The sequence below is a fragment of the Dasypus novemcinctus genome, chromosome 21, assembly GCF_030445035.2.
Source record: "Dasypus novemcinctus isolate mDasNov1 chromosome 21, mDasNov1.1.hap2, whole genome shotgun sequence".
Classification (NCBI taxonomy): Eukaryota; Metazoa; Chordata; class Mammalia; order Cingulata; family Dasypodidae; genus Dasypus; species Dasypus novemcinctus.
The window spans coordinates 80,491,406-80,510,778 of NC_080693.1; the positions used below are offsets into that span (position 1 = coordinate 80,491,406).

Sequence of the window (19,373 nt, forward strand, 5' to 3'; positions counted from 1 at the left end):
GGTTTTGCAAACCAGTGCTGGTTTGATGGGGAATGTGGGCTGCAGGACTAGAGGGCTCAGGGTGGGCTCTTGGCTGGGGCAGCAAAGACAGGTCCCCGTCCCAAAAGACTTCAGACTCACCCGGCCCAGAGGCAAGTTAACACTGGTTTATCTGTCCAATGACAAGGTTAGGCTGGTGGAAGCAGGCGGGGTGGCAGCAGGCTCAGGCCGAGGTGTCAAAAAGGCGGTCGATCATGTCGCCCACCTGGCCCACGCGGTACTTGATGTACTTCTCCGGGTTCTTGGTGAAGGACACGCTGCCGTACCTGCCAGGTACCAAAGTCAGGGGGCAGGAAGGCTTCTCCCACCTGAGCTCCACCCTCAGCCCACAGCCCTCAGGTAGGGCCTCAGACGGGGTGCAGGGTGCCCCTGAGTGACGCAGGCGCCAGATCTGCTGCCCCAACCCCCTGCCCCTTCCTTCATCTTGAGGAGGAGAAGGGTACAGAGGCACAGCTGGGGGCGTGGGGGGCACAGGGCCAGGACGGGGGTGCTAATGGCTCACTTGTGCAGGAAGGCCCCGTAGGTCTCCTTGACAATGTTTTTCTGAGCCTGGCGAATCTTGTCCCTCTGCTCCATGTCTGGAATAGCCCAGGCCTTCTGCACCTTGCACAGTTCTTCCAAGCCATCATTGAAGCCCTGGTCACCAAAAAAGGGGGACATGGAATGAACGCAGAGATGCACGTGTTGGGTCTGTGTTGCTGCCAGCGCAGCGGCAGGGAGTGGAGGGGACGGGACCCTGACTCACCTTAAAACGCTCCTTGATCATCTGCCGCTCCTTGTCCCGGAGCTGGGGGAGCCAAGGAGAGAAGGTGTCCTCAGAGCAGGACTCCCGCCCCACCTGTCCCCAGTCCCCTCCCCGCAGCCCCGAAGGCACAGGCCTCCTTGGCCGTCCAGTCCCAGAGTGACGCCAGCCCATCTTTTCCCAGAGACAAGACAAAAGTATCACCTTGACTCCGGGCTGGAGCACAGGTAGATTCTTCTCGGTAATGTATTCGGTCACCTTTAACCAACTGCCAAGCCAGGGAGGGAAGCACGAGGCAGAGGAGGGTCAGCCCGTGGGCAGCTTCTTCCCTCGGGCGGGTTTTGTTTTTTTAAACTCCTGATCTATGGTGGGGGGGCTGGGGGTAGGTGGGGGCAGAAATCAATCGGGGCCACGGCTGGGCAATAAACAACAGATTTTCCGTGGGAAGATAAAATGTTTATGTTGCTAGCTTTACGAAGTAAGAACAGGAAATACAGCGAGCAATAGAGGGAGCCAATGCTTTACGCTTCAGACCTCCCGCTCGGCAAATTAAGACGGAGGAACCGAGGAAAAAGGACGGAGGGCGCAAAGGACAGACCACTGGGAAGGAAGAGGGAGACACTCAGGGGGAAGAGACTTACAGAGGGAGGGTGAACAGCCTGCGGACAAGGGGGTGCCTGGGGGAGCGGAGGGGCACCGCAGACAAGCTCAACTCCCAGCGAATCGGTCAGCTGCTTTTGGCAGCCTCGCTGTCCTGGGCTAGCTGCTACCACACCGGTGACAGCCCACGCAGGCTCAGCCTTAGCACGTGGTCGACTGCCCTCCAAGAGGAGTGGGGAAGATAGGGAGGGGGCTTTTCTCTCCACCCCCGGGAATTTGACAAAAAAGAAGTGGTGGGGAAGCGGACATGGCTCAATTGACAGAGCGTCCGTCTACCAGATGGAGGGTCCAGGGTTCGATCCCCAGGGCCTCCTGATCTGTGTGGTGAGCTGGCCCATGCACAGTGCTGCTGCACCCTGTGTAGGGGTGCCCCACGGGCAAGGAGTGCACCCTGCATGAAAAAAGTGCAGCCCACCCAGGAGTGGTGCCGCACACACAGAGAGCTGACGCAGCAAGATGACGCAACAAAAAGAGACACAGATTCCCAGTGACACCAAGAATGCAAGCAGACACAGAAGAACACACAGTGAATGGACAGAGAGAGCAGACAAGGGTGGGAAAGGGAGAGAAATAAATAAATCTTAAAAAAAAAAAAATTAAATAAAAAAAAAAGAAGTGTGGCCTTGGGACCCATAGGGTAGAAGCCCCAGATGGTGTCTGGAGACTCTGAGCAGGAAGACGAGTGGTGGGGACACGAGGGCTCTCACCTGCGCTGGTAGGTCTGGATCTGCTGCTCAATGTGCTCCCGGTACGACCTCTCTGCAGTCTTCTGGGTCACAGCCACCAGCTGGATCAGCTCAGACCTGGGGTGGGGGTAAAGGCACAGGAAGGGCACTGGCTCCGGGCCAGGGCAGCCAGCCTCAGCAGCAACACCGGCGCTCAGGGGCAGGGCTTCCCATCCCACCCCGATCTTCAGGCACCCTGAGAGGGCAGCGCGCCCACCTCCCTGGGTCCTGGGACTGAGCCGAGTAAGGTTCCACTGCCCCCTTGAGAAGAGGGGGGCGGAGGGCGTGGCAAGCCCTGGCAGGCTGAGGGAAGGGTGTGGTGTGGTGGGCTAGCCTGGAGCCCACTCACTTCTCCAGAGACTTGAGGATGTAGTTGTAGTTGTTGTGCAGGAAGATGGCGCTCAGAGCCGGGTCCTCATACACCTTAGACTTGCTCAGCAGGTTCAACTGCAGGTTGCCCAGGACCTTACCTGCACAGGGAAGGGTACGGCTGTGTCCCCCATGACAGTCTCACCCAAACAACCCACTCCTGGGAGCCACAGATCAATTCCTACCCCTGGCTCTCGGCCCCTCCTCCCAACTCCACAGCCCTCAGGAGGCTTTGGCCATCTCCCCTGGGCCCCTGAACTAGACGATGGCAGCTCCAAAGGCCAGGAGGGGCTCAGGAGAAGGACCTGAGGATAGCTGGAGTGGACAAGGAGGAGAAGGAAGGGCAAAGGCAGGGAACAGAGCTGTCAGAGGCTGTAGTCTGCGGAAGAGAACACTCACAGATGTAGGTGCTTAGGAGTCGCTTGCTAAACTCGGAGCTGTAGCTGGTGGCAGAAGAGCTGGTCTCTGTGAGAAGACGAGGTCTGTCAATACCGTGGCCGCGGAGGACAGAACCCCCTACGCCCTGCCCGAGGCCATGGGGACACCCAGGAGACCCCAGAGCCTTTCTCAGGCAGATGGGACAAGAGCAGCTCCAGAGGCAAGGCTGGGACCTGCTGCACCACAGGGCTCCCTCCTGCCACGGGAAGCACTGCCCTCGCACTGTTCTGGAACCCTGGGCAAGCCCTTCAACCGTGATGGGGTGGCATGGCTAAGGAGCTGGCCCATGGCCACGGCAGGGCAGGAGTAGGGCACCAAGCCCCCTACCCACCCGCAGCCCCCGCCCCATGCTGGATGGGGTGTATGAGGCCCACTCTCCATGGCTGCTCCCCCTTCTCCCCCATATACCCCACGACCCCTCTACCAGGCCCTTCCAACCAGAGGGAACCTGCTGCCAAGGGGGAAGGGAGGCGTGGGAGTGGGGAGGGGGTCGGGTGAGCCTGGAGGTGTGCTCAGGTGCCAGGCGCAACGGGGTGCGGCCTGGAGAGGCTCAGAGACAGAGTGGCCGGGAAGGGAGCTGAGAGCCTTAAGGGCACCCCGAAAGACCCCATGTCCCCGAGAGCCCTGCTCCCAGCCAGGTCCTGAGACTGTCGAGGCGCCTCTGTCCCCAGGGAACCTGACCCACGGGCTTCGGAGGGGAGGACGGGCCGCGGGCCCCGCTGCTTACCTCGGGGGTCTAAAGGAATATTGTATGTGTCCCCGAGAACTACGGAGTGAGAGGCAGTGCACAGAGGGCAGGGAGGGAGAGACAAGAGGAGAGAGGCGCAGAGTACAGAAGGTTAGAGACGGCCCAGGCACCCAGGTCCAGCGGACTGCACCCCACGCCAGCCAGAACCAGAGGGGACACACCCAGGCCGGCCCTCAGAAGCCCGGGGAGCATGCCGGAAATTGGGGATCTGGAGGATGCAGGCCAGAGGCCATTGCTTGGTTCTTTACTCCCAACATGGGGGAGAAAGGAAGGGCCCGGGGCCTCAACATCACCAAGCAGGGATGATTCTCAGGGCTTGCGCCCCCCACAACATGCCAAACTCGCAAGCTCCTGCAGGCCAGGGCAGTGTGCAAAGGAGAAGTGCAGGCTGGGGGAGCCTGAGAGGCCAGCCCGCTGAAAGGGTCAGCTGAGGGAGACTAGTTAGGACAGGTGAGCACAGAGGAGGTGGGGAATACGGAAGGGGGTCCAGGGTGGGCCTTCTAACAGGTGAGTGCCATTCCCAAGGCTGAGGGTGGTAAAAGGAGCCAAGAGGAGGGGCTGGAGGTCACGGTCTCGAAAGGCTGTCAAACCTCCTCCTCCGGATCCTCAGCAGGGGTGCTGACAGGCTGGGGGCCCCTCTGCAGGCCGCCTTCCCATTCTGCTCAGCAGGGCTGGCTGTATCTCCCCAGCATGGGCAGTCTTCCAGAAGGCCTAATCCCACTTGCCAGACAAGAGGGAGGTGTGGGGCATGGGGGGGGGCAGGAGGGCCCAGGTTGGGAGGTGCCAAGTACCTTGGGAGGCCAGCATGGCGCCCGCTGTCTCCTGGAAGTCCAGAAGCTGCTGCAGGAAGAGGATGGCCTAGATGGGGAGAAAAGGGGTCCAGGAGCAGGTCAAATGGCCAGGACTCAAGGGTCCCATTGCCTCCACAAGGCACCCTTCCGACCACACGGGGCAGTCCAGGGCCAGGGAGCTTCCTGGTGCAAAGGCCCTGCCAGCTGGAGACGCCGAGTGCCTCACAGTGGTCCATGCTGCCACCAGCCTCCATTCATGAAGGTACAGGGCAGGACTCTGCGCCAGGCTGGGGCCCCTCTGTGGGAGCTGGTGCTCAGCCCCCCACCAGGACACCCCCCAGGGGTCCTCAGTAGCACCTACGTTGCTTGTGAGCTCGTGCACTGTGCCATCCTTGGGCATATTGTACTCCTTGTCTGGGTCGTTCTGTGGGAAAAACCAAGGCCCTGATTCCCAGACGGCTCCTAGGGAGGCGGAGGGCCCACCCGCACGGGTGTGGCCTGCTCATGGCACCACCTTCTGGTAGGCCAGTGGCAGGACCCCCCTCAGGCACAGTGGCTGAGCAAGGACAAGCCGGAAATGGGAGGCGGGAGCTGCCAGCCTCGGAGGGCTCTAGGGCCCCCTGGGAAAGAAAGGGAACAAATGGGTGTTGACAGAAAGTGGCCGCACAGCCAGCACCCCTCCAGGGAGGCCCACCCAGCCTGAGGCGCCCCAGACCCAGGTCATCTGGGGCCTGGCCCGGAGGACGTGGAGGGAGGGAGAGCGGGCACCTTGATGTTGTCCGCGAAGTCCTCCAGGGCCTTGGCTCCGGTGGTCTCCATGGAGGTGATGAGGCCGGGCAGCTTGTTCTTGGTGCTGGCGGCCGTGCCCTGAGGAAGCGCAGGGCTGCTCACGCTGGCCAGAGCCCCGCCGTGCCCTCCCCAGCACACCCTGCGTGAGCCGGGACCCCCGTCCAGCCGCCTCCCAGGCCCCCGGCCCGAGGGAGCTGCCAGCCCTCCTCCCCTCCCTCGTGAGAAGCTACGCCTGCCCAGGTGCCTTCACAAGCCGCTCGGTTCATCCCCTGAGCAGAGGCACGGGCCACAGAACGGGGCTGCCTCAGGGGGCGAGGGGGCGGCAGATTCCTCCTGCCTGCGGCCCCGAGGGCCTCTCTGCTCACACACCTGGAGCACCTGGTCAAACTCGGGCTTGGTCTGCTTGAGGTGCCGCAGGATGGGGAAGACGGTGAGCACAGCAGAGTAGTCGTGCCGGATGATGGCCTTCCGGGCGGCAGATACGATATTCTCCCCCTCGAGCATCAGCCCGTCCAGCGCATCCTGAGGGGGAGAGAGACGGCTCAGGGAGGGCAGGGGTGCGTGGGCAGCTCTTGGGGGGCAGGGGGAGAGCCAGCCCACTGCGGCAGAGAGGGGGCAGGGGGGGGTGGCGGCTGGGACACGCCATGGGGATACCCAGGGCGCGAGGTGGCGGCTGCACTAGGGCTGCGAGGCGAGGCCTGCCCCAACCTCCCACCAGGGGCCTGCTGGTCAGAGCCCCCTGGGGGGCGTGGCGGGACCTGGATCAGGGAGTCAAAGGTCTTCTTCTGATGGTGCTCAGGAATGATGTCCGTCAGCAGCTGGTACTCGCTCTGGGCCAGTTTGACAAAGGCACTGACGCAGTGGATGTAGGCATCCGTCTCCACGTCCAGCATGTCATCTCTCCCTGTAGGGACAGCAGCACCTGTGAGCACTGGTCTGGGGACAGCCACTCTCCCTGCCGGGGGCCGTGGCTCTGCCTGGCCCCTGTGCCTGCAGCCCAGCCCGCAGCACACAAGGAGAGGCCGAATGTTCTGGGGCTGGAAGCCGTGAGGACCATATCTGGCCCGACTGGCTCCGGGGGCAAAGCAAGAGCTGGGGTCAAGCCTTTGCCCGCCTGCGTTTTCAGCTACTGGATGTGGTAGGGGGAAGGATGAAAGGATGAGGAGGGAGACCCCCGAGTCAGCTTCCTGGCCACCAGGGCTGAGGACTGAACTGTATGGAGAGAGGGCAGCCCAGGAAGGGGGCGGCCCCGTGCTCGTCCACCTGAGGTCCCCAGCCCGCCAGGCCTCTGGGAGGTCTGGGACGGCCGGAGGAGGCTGGCTGGCGTGGGGTCAAAGGAGAGGTAATAGGAGCCCCATGGAGGGAGGCCTCCCTGCTTGTCTGCTGCCCCGGGAGGAGACAGGCTGCCACTCTGGGAGGCCGGGGCTGGACGCCCGGGGGCGGGACGAGTGACAGAACAGCCTGGTCCCAGGTGGCAAGGGAATGGGCTCCAAGCACTGAGAGCTTTGGAGGTGCTGCTGACGTCAAGATGCCAGGGCTTCCTGCCCTCAAGGGAGCTGCCTTCCCTCTCTGCCTGCCTTCCGAGCAGCGGCGGCTTCTCTTGGCCCGGGCCTGGCAGCCAGGTGGGCACTCCCATCGGGAAAGGCAAGGAGACCTAGTGCCCAGAAGAGAGAGACCAGAGGGAGGAGAAAGCAGGAGGGCAGGCCTGGGCCCATCCACGGCACGAGCAGGCCCTCCGGGGACGCTGCTGAGGGAGCTGGCGGCGGGTGCTCTCAGGGCTGGGCTGCGGTACTCACTGGCCGGCTGCCCGTGCTTGTCATTCAGGGCCTGGGACAGGAGCCTAACTCGGAAATCACGCTCGTGACCTAGCGAGACGTCAGCCGCACAAACACAAGCAGTGGGTCGTCCAGGGGCCAGGGGGCTGCCCCTCAGGGTCCGGGGAAGAAGCCCTCGATCTCCGGGGGTGGGGTGTGAGGTGGGGAGTGGGGGAAAGAGGTGTCGGGGAGGGCTCTGGGTCCCCTTCTGCCTCAATTCACCTCAGGAACGGCCGTTTCAAGCCTGACCTGCAGTTCCCCAGCACCGTCCTCGGGAGCTGGCTTCCCAGCCCGCAGGCCGAGGGAACGCTGAGGGGGGCCGAGGAGAGTGCTGAGGGGCTTCCGGCAGCTACAGACGGTCTGATGCTAAGCCCCGGGGAGCTTCCCCACCTCACCTCATTTGGGGAGAGACCCAAATGCAGAGACACGTCACCACTGAGTGGGAGCAGCCTTCGTTTGTCCCCCAGGGGTCAGGCTGCCTGTCCCCCCGGCTGCACACCCGCTCCTTTCCAAAGCTGGTGTTGGGAGGCCAAAGCTGGCTTGGTCCTGCCACTGCTGGTCGGAGCATGAAAGGGCTGCCCCACAACAAAGAACCTTTATCTGATTTCAAACAGGAGACAAAGACAGAGACAGGCGGGGAGGGAGCGGGTGCCTAGGGAGGGCAGAGTTGCCACCAGACGGGCAGGAGTGGGCCAGGGCCAGAGGCTGGTCCCCGCGCCTGCGGAAGACTGGGTGGCACCAGGGAATTGCAGTCCCCCCCGGCCCCCTCAGGTGGCTCCCGAGGCCCTCCGGGGTGGTTGGGGGCTCTGCCCTGCCAAGGAAAGGGACACACAGTGGAGGAGTGGGGACAGGAGAGGAACACAAGGTCATTACCTTCCAGAGGAATGAGGTTAGAGCCCCCCTTTTTCCCATCTAGACCATGCTGGGAATACTGTTTCAGAAGGTTCTGAGCCTTACGGATCGTCCCTGTCATCAGAGCCACACAGAGAGGAGACAAGAAGACCTAGGAAATGAGCGAGAGAAAACAGCAGCAGCCCTTCCCCAGCCCCCAGGCCCCACGCTGGCCCCCAACAGTGCGCATGCCCGCGGGACCACCTCTCCCCACCCCTGAGACCCTGAGGATGGAGAGGAGGGGAAGGAAACATTTCTTCTTCCAAATGGGGCTCTTGATTTTGCCCTTGATTCTCATTAGCCTGGTATTGAGTTTATTTTTGGAAGCACAGAGGGTGAAGGAGGTAAAATGAGCAAAGATCCACTAAGGGATCAAAAACAAAAAATCCTGTGAGTGGAGCAGCATTCTACTGGAACAGATGAGGGCGCTGCCCGGGAGGGAGGAGCCGCTGACAGAGCGCTCACAGCCAGTGGCCCCTGCCCAGGCCCAAAGAACAGGCAGAGTTCTCTGAGCATGCTCAGTGTTGGGCCTTGGGCCAAGCAAGTGTCATGGGGCAGCAGAACCAGGGAGCTGGAGGAGTATGGGTGACTGGGAGAGTGGCATCCCCGACAAAAGGCTTGGGGACCAAGGCAGCCTCGCCCCTGACACAGGAGGAGTTGCCCAAACCACCCAAAGCAACTGGAAAAAACTCAAGAACCAAGAAGTCAACACAAGTTAATAGAAGCCACTACACAGAAGGCATGGAGGGAGACCCACAGGAGCAAGTATGTGCTCTTGGCACAGGGGGGAAAACAACAGTTAGTATCACATGTTATGACAGTCAAAACCAAACTGCCTGGCAGCACCCAGTGTCCTCAGGCAGCCATCTCAGTGGGGATGGGACACCTCAGGGCACGAAATTTAGGGAACTAAAATAACCTTTAGAACAGATGAACACAGCTACCGTGTTAAGAAAACAAACGGTGGTGGGGGGGCACACAGGAGCTTAACTCTGGTCCATCTGCCCTGCAGACGTCTCTCTCTCTCCCCTCCCTGAGCACTTGGGGCACAGCCAGGCAGCTCCCCCAAAGGCCCGGGGAGGCAGGGGAACAGCGGCGCAGCACCATGCTCGGCTCCTAAGGTCCACATCCCGCAGCCCCTGCTCAGCCCCCGGCCCCCCCAACCTCCTTCCAAGCAGGCCTCGCTAAGGAGCGAAGCACTTCCTGCCCATGCACCCCGGAAGCAGACGGCTAAGGGTGTGCATCGGGGACCCGGATCGGGGAGCCGCCAAAGCCATCAGGGCCCACTGCACAGACAACGCTCAAGTGGGTGTCTTCACTGCCCACTGAGGCCACCCTGCTCCTCTCCTTGGAGCCCAGAACTAACGTCCCCAAGGCCTGATTCTCCTGTCCCTGGTGTCAGTCTTGTGCCTGCCAGCTCCTGACAACTCGACAGCCCACAGAAACCACAGGGCAACTTGCACGGAGTGGGTGCGGTCCACCACGAGACCCCTGGGATCAGATACCTCCTCCCCGAAAGGCCCATCCCTGCTGGCCAGGCTTCTCGGGAGGCACTGCAGATGGGGTCCCGGGGCCTCCAGGGGGCCTGTCTGAGCTGGAGGCAGAAGGGGAGTGGGCACAGCCCTGCTGAGGCTCCCCAGTACGGAGAATACCGCCATAGCAGCTGCAACCTGGCAGGCTGGTGAGCGGAGTCACTGCAGCAGATTTCCCGGGGGTATGGCCAGGAGAGCCACACTGCAGGGGGGAGTTGGGGTGCCTCCCGCGGGGGGCTACTGGGCCTAGCTTTCCCAGTGCCCCTGAAAGCGGCTTCCTCTCCACCCATTCAGACTCAACCAGGTCATTCTCCAAACACTAAACAGAGGCCTGTGGGGGAGCAGGTGTGCCCGGCAGTGTGAACGGAGGCCAGGCCTCTGAGAGGCAGGGACAGGAAGGGCCTGGAGAGGAGGGTCCTGTTGTCGGGAGGTGTGGAGCCCCCAGGTATGGGCCTATGTAGCAGCAGGGCAGGGGTCCAGCCAGGGCGGGCTGAGACAGGGGAGACCCTGGCGTCCTTGCCTTTCTGTCCCCAGTGCGCCCTGCAGTAGCCCCTCCCTCTGGACTGTCCCAGCCCTCCTCAAGCTGTGGCCAGCAACTCTCTTTAGCCAGAGACCGCCACGCCTGTCAAGTTGTTTACCAGGGCACAGACTGTGGGTGACATGATGATAATGGGGAGAAAGAGCAGAGAGACAGCAAGCCGCTCACCTAGGACACGACCGCCCCACATCCCAGGCCTCTCCCCACACGACACCCTTCCTTGACTTTTCCACAACGGAGCACTGACTTGGTAGTGAAGCCTCCAAGCTAGATTAAGTCCTTCGGAGAGGATGGCCTGGGATTTTTTTTCCCCTTTCTGGCTTGACTGAAAATACAACTGCTCCCGCATTCACTTTTCAAACCATCCTGGTGTTCTGGAAGGCAGGGGCTAGAGAGCTGGGCCCCTCACCCACCGCCTTGGCCACAGCAACATCCCGGCCTCCTTGTAAGTCAACTGAGGGAGGGAAAGGGGGCCCTGCAAGTGGCTTTGGCCCAGTGCCCTCTGTCACCTGCCTCTGCAGAAATAAATGAGCACATCTCCGGGATACCCCCTGCCAAAGACATTTATGGAACCCCCTGACTCTGCTGGGTAGATGGGAAAAGCCTCACTGCCGGGGAGCCATGCTGGTGGGGGCCCCAGAGACGCTTGTTTTCTGGCCTGTGTATCTACAGTGGGGGGTACCATGAAGATGCACTGCTAAACCCCAGGAAGGACAAAAGCCACCCAGGTCCCAGCCAGCCTCTCCCGGTTGCTGGATGGGCAAGGGTGGGGCTGACCTGGCCGCTTGATGGGCTTCTTGGTGGGGGTGTCTTTCCTCTTGTTGGGGATAGCAGGCGAGTAGGGAACCCCAGAGGAAGAACTGCTCTTCCGGAAGTGCTCCTTCAGGCCCCTGATGGAGCGGTCCAGCTGGCTGGAGCGAATCTGGTAGTAGACGTTCATGAAGTCTGGGGAGAGACGGCACGCATGAGGAGGGGCAGTTGGGGTCCCTGCCTCTGCCTGGCCCCATGAGATGCAGCCCTTGGGGCAGCAGTGAGCTCAGTGTTTCTGTTGTCAACCACTTCCTAGCAAAGGCTCGGGGTCTCAATGGCCACAAGGCCTCATTCCAAACCAGGCAGAATCTTAAAAGAGAAAACTACTCCCCAAAGAATTGACAAGTAGCTGTAAATTTTACATCATGGTTTTTTAAAATATAAAGTTAAGGGGGAAATGGATGTGGCTCAACCAACTGGGCTCCCGTCTACCATATAGGAGGTCCAGGGTTTGATGCCCAGGGCCTCCTGGTGAGGGCAAGCTGGCCTGTGCAGTGAGCTGGCCCACGCAAGTGCTGGCCACACAGGAATACTGCCCCACGCGAGAATGCTACCCCACACGGGAGTGCCACCCCGTGAAGGAATGCTGCCCCAATCAGGAGTGCCAGCCAATGCAGAGAGCTGGCACAGTAAGATGACGCAACAAGAGACACAGAGGAGAGAAAAATAAGAAGACGCACTGGAGTATTCATGTGGCACAGACATGGCAGCTGAGAGAGCTGCCATCACACACCAGGAATGTGGGGCGATGGTAGACTAAGTGATAAATGCAGAACTTGGCATGTGTCCACATAAACAAAGGGGAGAAGAGTTTGGAGGGCCAAGAAGCTGAAATGGAATATTCTTTGGAGTTTTAATTTTTTAAAAATTTTGCTGAACTCACATATAAATAAAATTTCTAGGTCTCGGGAAAGAAATGATACTACCATGCCATGGAATATTACACAGTTATTAAAGAAAACAAAGCAAATCTAGTGATACAGAACAATCTTGAGATATATAATCACTAGAGGAAAATCCAATTGTAGGACAGAGCTTCCGTTTGGGAGCTGAGTAAGAAGAATGTATATTTATTCTTTTGCACACATGTACACACACTCTGTCACACACACAGTTGCATAAAGACTTTTGGAAGGGCATTAAGAAACCTTATCAGAATTAAGTCTCACTCCCTCTGGCCCTGCCAGAGGCGGCAGGGCGCAGGCTGGTGCCCTCTCACCTTGGTTGCGGCCATAGTCTACCAGCCAGCGGGAGATGCGGATCACATCCTGGAGCACGCTCTCAGGCAGGTGCTCCAGAGGCACCTCCTCCTGGACCTCCAGCTCGTCCTCACCACTGATGAGATCCAGGATGAGCACAGGGGAGACGACTTTACTATGCCGGGTCATCAGGCTGCGGAACTCAGACTCTAGCGACTCCTTCCCCCGCTCAAACAGCAGCTTCTACAGGGATGGTGGAAGGAAGAGCACCCACTGCTGCTGCAGCTTCAGCCAGCCCTCGCCTTCTCCCGCTGCATTTCAGACTCTGGGCCTCTGCCTCCCTCTACCTTCACTTCCTTCAACCCAGAGGAGAAACACGAGGAAGCCTCCTTGATTATTTCTTTACCTCAGGTTCTCTCAAAATTTATGCTCACAGGTAAAATCTCAAGGTTCGGAAAAAAGATGCTTAATAAGTACTGGATGATAGGAACACAAAACTACTAGAAGAAAATGTAGGGAAACATCTTCAAGATTTTGTGGCAGGTGGTGGTTTCTTGGATGGCACACCCAAAGCATAAGCAACAAAAGAAAAAGTAGATAAATGGAACCTCCTCAAATTAAACACTTTTGCACATCAAAAGATTTTGTCAAAAGGGTAAAAAGGCAGCCAACTCAATGGGAAAAAAATATTTGGAAATCACAAAGGGTTTACGATCCATGATACATAAAGAAATGCTACAACTGAACAATAAAAAGACAAACGACCCAATGAAAAAATGGGCAAAAGATTTGAATAGACATTTGTCCAAAAAAGGAATACAAATGGTGAGAAAAAACATGAAAAAACGTTCATCACTAGCAATTAGGAAAATGCAAGTTAAAACTACAATGAGATATCATTTCACACCTATTAGAATGGCCACTATTGAAAAGAGCGAAAACTACAAGCGTTGGAGAGGATGTGGAGAGATAGGAACACGTATTCACTGTTGGTGGGAATGCAGAATGGTACAGCCATATTGTGGAGGACTGTTTGGCAATTCCTAAAGAAGCTGAATATAGATTTGTCACGAGACCTGGCATTACCACTACCAGGGATATACCCAGAAGAACAGAGCGGTGACATGAACAGACATCTGCACACCGATGCCCAGAGCAGCGTTATTCACGATTGCCAAAAGATAGAAACCACCCAGATGACATCAATCATGAATGGATAAACAAATTGTGTTGTACACACACAATGGAATATTATGCAGCTCGAAGAAGAAATGAAGTTGTAAAGCATATGACAACATGGATGAACCTGGAGGACATTACATTGAGTGAAGGAAGCCAGATACAAAAGGACAAATACTGTATGACTGCACTATTATGAACCAAATATATTATGTAAACTCATGGATTAATAACTAGAATACAGGTCACCAGAAAATAGAAAGAGGTTAGAGAACAAAAAGCTGAGGGCTAATTTGTACAAAATTGGTAAAAACGTTGTTTGTTAATCTTTGGAAATGAATAGAAAAGGTGAAAGCACATCATAGTGTTTGTAATTAGCAGTGTTATTAAATGGGTATGACAGTGGTTGAAAGGGGAAGTCCTAGGCCATGCATATTACTAGAAGGAAAGCTAAAAAATCTAGCACAGGACTGTACAGCACAGTAAAACCTCATATGAAATACGAGTATGGGTAATACCGCATAAGTAAGACTGTTTTTTTTTTAAAACTGAACAAATGTATGTTAATGTTTCAAGATGTTACTACCAGACCCAAAAAAAAACCCATTATGTTAAGTGAAAGAAACCAGACACAAAGTACAACATACTGTATGATTATATCTATTTATATAAATCACCTTATAAAAATGGAACTAGATTAGTGGTTAGGTAGGGCTGGGGAAGCATAGAGGCTGAGAGGTGACTGCTAAGGGGGGTGGAGTTTTTCTTTCTGGAGTAAGGAAATTGTTCTTAAAGTTTTTATGGTGATGAATGCACAACACTGTGATTACTGAAAGCCACTGATTGTATATTTTGCATGGATTGTATGGTATGTGAATATCTCAATTAAACTGCTTTTAAAAATAAGTTCTGGCTGATTATTTTCTTACTGCACTGTTAATCTGTCTTCCTATTAGAAAGGGATTGAAAAAGAAAAAATATATAAACTCGACTACATCAAAATTTAAAATGTTTGTGCTGCAAGTGGTACCATTAAGAAAGTAAAAAGACAAACAGAACGAGAGAAATTATTTGCAAATCATATTTCTGACAAGGGACTAGACTCCAGAATTTACAAGAACTCTTATAATTCAGCAATAAAAAGGCAAATAATCCAATTTAAAAATGGGTAGGAAGCAGATATGGCTCAACTGATAGAGCATCTGTCTACCATATGGGGGGTCCAGGGTTCAATCCCCAGGACCTCCTGACTCACGTGGTGAGCTGGCCCATGCGCTGTGCTGCCATGTGCCAGGAGTGCTGTGCCACACAGGGGCACCCCCATGTAGGGGTGCCCCACACGCAAGGAGTGCGCCCCATAAGGAGAGTCACCTGGTGTGAGAAAAGTGCAGCCCACCCAGGAGTGATGCCACACACACAGAGAGCTGACACAGCAAGATGACGCAACAAAAAAGGGACTCCGTTTCCCAGTGCTGCCGGATAATGCAAGCAGATGCAGAAGAACACACAATGAATGGACACAGAGAGCAGACAAGGGGGGAAAGGGAGAAAAATAAACAACCAAACAAACAAATAAATAAATAAAAATGGGCAAAGATTCTGCACAGGCATTTTTCCAAAGAAGATATACAGGTGGACATCATGCACATAAAAATATGCTCATTATCATGAGCCGTCAGGAAAACGGAACTCAAGTCCACAGTGAGCTACCACTTCACATACACACTAGGATGGCTATAATAAAAAAGACGGATAACAACAAGTGTTGGCGAGGATGTAGAAAAATTGCTGGTGGGAATGTAAAATGGTGTAGTCACTGTGGAATACAGTTTGGGAGTTCCTCAAAAGGTTAAGCATAGAGTTACCATGTGACCTAGCAATTCCATTCCTAGGTATATACCCCCTCCCCCCAAACTGAAAACATGTGTCCACATAAAAGCTTGTACACAAGTGTTCACAGCAGCATTATTCATAATAGTCAAAAAAGTGGAAACAACCCAAATGTCCATAAACAGATGAGTGGATAAACAAAATGTGGTTTAGCCAGACAACACAATGTTTTTCAGCCATAAAAAAAAGACTGAAGTTCTGATACATGCTACAACAAGGATGAACTTTGAATTCATTATGCTAAATGAAAAATGGTAGTCACAAAAGTCATAAGATTCCATTTAGAAGAAATGTCCAGAATAGGCAAATCTGCAGAGACAGAAAGTGACCGCCAGGGGCTGAGTGGGCCGGGGTAGAGGTAAAGAGTGGCTGCTGGGGAAATGGACTTTGGCCCAGTGGTTAGGGCGTCCGTCTACCACATGGGAGGCCCGCGGTTCAAGCCCTGGGCCTCCCTGACCCGTGTGGAGCTGGACCATGCGCAGTGCTGATGCGCGCAAGGAGTGCCGTGCTACATAGGGGTGTCCCCCGCGTAGGGGAGCCCCACGTACAAGGAGTGCGCCCATAAGGAGAGCAGCCCAGCGCGAAGGAGGGAGCAGCCTGCCCAGGAATGGCGCCGCCCACACTTCCCGTGCCGCTGACGACAACAGAAGTGGACAAAGAAACAAGACGCAGCAAAAAGACACAGAAAACAGACAACCGGGGGAGGGGAGGGGAATTAAATAAATAAAAATAAATCTTAAAAAAAAAAAAAAAAAAAAAAGAGTGGCTGCTGAAGGGTTTCTTCTCAGGGTGATAAAAATGTTCTAAAATGAATCGTGGTGATGGTTGTACAACTCTGTGACTATACTAAAACCACTGAATTTCACACTTTAAACAGATTTTATATCAGTAAAGATGATAAAAGAGAGAGATTGAAAAAAAAAGAGTTGGAGTCTTTCTGCTGAAATGAAAAGGCAAACCCCTAGGACAAACCTACAGTTTCCTATCTTTTGATTTCTCCTTCACCCTACCCCCACCTCCCACCCCAAGTTCTAGTTCAGAGCCCTGCACGCTGTGATGGAAACTTGGTAGTGACTCTTAGAAAAAAACGTTCTGCGGTCCCTGACACCACCCCGATCCCTGAAACACTGGTTCCCTGTGCATGGGTGGGAAGCTATTGCTTCTGCTGGTGTGCGCCCACTGGGTTACAGGTGTGCCAAGGTACTGACCCCGTCAGCCTCCAGGCAGCCAGCATGCCCCCACGTGCCACACAAATATTCTCATTTCAGGGGTATGCTGCGATGGGAGAAAAACTGGGGAGCACTGCTCTAAGCAAAAGGTTTCTAGTCAGGAGAAAAACCAGTTTCCCATCTTTGGTCCTCAGCCCACTCCTTCTGGGCAAGACACACACCTTAGAGGTAGTCTTGCATGGCCCAAATATATTGATAAAATTTAAATGTTAAATTTACATTTTATATACAATTTAAATAAGTTACAAAAATGTAACAAAAACATAAACCTGTAATTTTACTATATACTTCTGTTCATTCTACTGCGTACTCCTTTGAGCTACCCCAGGGTTCCTTATGGGACCAGGGAGGGACTGATGTCCCCAACCCTCCCCCTTTACTCCGCTGGCCCCTTACCACTTTGTTGAGTTCTGGGCTGTCTGGGCTATTGTCCTGGAAATACTCCACGGCCTTCTGTATCTTGGCCATGCTTCCCAGGTACTCCTCCAGTCTACCTGTGGGGCTGGGAAGAAAAAGAGCCTGATCAGGCAGGGGAGCAGTGGGGAGGAAGGACTAAGGCCATGTATTTGCACAGGGAACCCAACTCAAATATATCCTTCCCCTCCCTTCTAAGGCCGAGAGGGGGTGGTCCAGGAGGCCCTGGGGATGTGGCCCTCTGGCAATGGCTCACCCCTCCCTGATAATCTTCTCAGTGTCACTGGCCACATGGTAGTAGCTGATGACATGGTCCAGGCAGGACAGGGTCTTCTCAACATTCTCCTGCAGCCGCTGCAGATTCTCCGTCTGCTTATGCACGGGGATGATGGAGTTCTCCAGTTTCATAAGACGGCTCTCAAAGGATGACAGGATAGATACCTGTTGGGAGAAAGCCTCTGCTCTCAGGCCTCAAGTTATCAGTCCCGCTTCCTTCCAACCACTAGGTCTTTGCCATTTCCTGCCTGTTTTCTGGTTTTCCAGACAATAGGCTCAATGAAGGAAAGGACAGGATCTACCTGTTCACCCCATACCTCCCCAGCACCTAGCATGTGTCTGGCACTTAGGAGATGGTCCCTCCAAAACTGGTCGATTTAAGGTAAGCTAAGCATCAAATTAACTCCTAAGATAATCATTCCGGGATGGTTTCCCTTCTACCCTTTGAAGCTTTCCTGGTCTGAGCAGGAAGTCGTCTCATACAGAATAGCCCCAAAGCATTGCCAGCACCTTCAAAATCCTCTCTCTAAGGGCGACTCTCTTGTGCAAGGAATAGGACTTAATCGTTGTGTTACCAAATGCAAATCCAAGTTTTTGTCTACTCAACTTGTGCCTGTCCAATCTCCCCTAGGAATAAAAAGGAAGCAAATACTTATTGAGCGCCAGTTATATACAAAGCACTGTGCAAGATGGGTTCACATGCGTCAGTTCATGTGACAGTCACGTGTGGGGGAATTGACAATGTCTCCATTTTAGCACACGAGTTAACTGTGGCTCAGAGTTACCTGCCTGGAGTCAAAACTGTGGTGTAAGGAGCAGGGCAGGGACTAATCTCCCAACTGACTTTAGAGCTTGTTCTACCCCTAAGGTCCCCTGGAGCTGATGGTTAAGTCTGTGCAATCAGTCACATCAAACCTCAAAGAATTCTCAAAGTGCCACCCCTACAGGGACAGTCCTGACTTGAGTTAATGGTGACACATGACCCGCACCTAGCCCACCTACTCAGTCTCACCAAATGTTTGTGGCGGGAGAGAATAATGGAGAGCCTAGACACAGCAGAAAGTCCAGGGAGGCGGGGGCTGCTGGATCTTCATGAGGGGTTGGAACATGGAGGAGGGGGGTAGGTACGAGACATGCCACATTGTTGCCAGAGAAACCCACACCTTACCACCATCACTACCTACTCCACTAGCCCAGACCTGAGGCAGCGGAACCGCCGGGTCGCACGGCTCCACTCCGCCCCTCCCTGCTAAAGGGTTTCTCACCATGTTCTTGGTGAGCTGGTCGCTCTTCTCCAGGCTGTCTCTGATGAAGGACAGAGTCTCCTCTTCCTGGGGGGAGCGGAAGGGAAGACATTACTAGAGGCGGGAGGCTAAGGGAGGTTCCTGCGTCCTCGCCCCTCGCCCAAGCCCATCTCCTCCCGCGAAGTGCTCCCGTCCCACCCTGCCTCCTCCGGGAGTAGATGCCCGGCCCGGACCTCGGCCCCTTTCCCACACCTCCCCCGACTCCCCATCACCAGCGTCACCTGCTTCAGCTTGTCCTCGATCTCCCGCCGCCGGGCGGACGCCTCCTGAGGAGGAATCATCACACCGAAACCTGCGGCTCCCACTCGCAGGACCTTTCCCAACGGTCCCACTCGGGTCCCGGCCCTGTCACACCCACTTCCGCCCTTATCCCCGCCCCGGGGCCGCGCTGGGCAGCCATGTTGGGAGTGGCTGGTGGAATTGCGCCGGCGCGGGACTCAGAAGCGGGCCCGGGTAAGCGGCCATCTTGGGTGTGTCTGGGGAGAGTGGCCTCCCTCCGAGCGCCGTGGCTTCCTCTAGATGTGGGTTCCCGGCCTCTACAGAGAAGCTTCTTGAAAGATATTATTTGCCCGCGGCAGGCAGGGCGGTTACGGCTCACATGCGGGTTGGAAGACTGACCCTTTGACAAAGGCCGCTGGGGAAGGCGGCGAAACCGCGTCCCCACCTTGCCTCCTGGGTCCGGGCGCCGGTGACGTGCGGAGATCGTGCCACAAAATAGACGCCCAGTATGTGCCCACTTAGTGAGCCCGGGGCTTGTGTGGTCCATTCCCCCTCTAGGCCCTGCATTAAGTTATAGCTTACTGAGCGGGCCCTGAGGGCAGGTAGCGATCTGGGACCTGAGGCAGAGCGCCCACCCTCGACCCTCCGGGCATCCAGACCCATCCCGTGCCTGGTGCCCGGGCAGGCCGAGTGCACGGGCCTGGCAGGGTTCTCAGAGCACCCGTCTCGGGGCCTCCGAGCTTTCCGTGGAAGGCCCCACGCTAGGGTGTCTGTTTT

The 19,373-nt window shown here is 55.7% G+C and overlaps 1 protein-coding gene across 6 annotated transcripts; it reads right to left on the reverse strand.

Moving 5' to 3' along the window:
* Positions 1–131: 131 nt before the first annotated feature.
* On the reverse strand, positions 132–18,855 carry EXOC7 (exocyst complex component 7). Of its 6 annotated transcripts, none has more exons than XR_011646945.1 (20): positions 18,599–18,780; positions 18,339–18,404; positions 17,054–17,238; positions 16,780–16,885; positions 12,106–12,328; positions 10,854–11,021; positions 7,989–8,081; positions 6,060–6,205; positions 5,671–5,823; positions 5,281–5,379; positions 4,874–4,936; positions 4,513–4,579; positions 3,701–3,739; positions 2,935–3,000; positions 2,516–2,636; positions 2,149–2,244; positions 986–1,157; positions 785–826; positions 542–675; positions 132–305 (listed from the first exon to the last, which is right to left on the reverse strand). XR_011646945.1 is itself a non-coding variant. In XM_058284769.2 (20 exons), exons 1-20 carry the CDS (start codon positions 18,656–18,658, stop codon positions 203–205), a joined length of 2,094 nt encoding a protein of 697 aa, XP_058140752.1. In that variant the 5' UTR covers positions 18,659–18,855; the 3' UTR covers positions 132–202. The 6 variants fall into 6 exon arrangements, 4 of the variants coding, with proteins under 4 accessions (XP_058140752.1, XP_058140753.1, XP_058140754.1 ...); XM_058284769.2 differs by having other exon boundaries at positions 986–1,049; positions 18,599–18,855; XR_011646946.1 differs by lacking the exon at positions 3,701–3,739.
* Between the last annotated feature and the right edge of the window lie 518 nt (positions 18,856–19,373).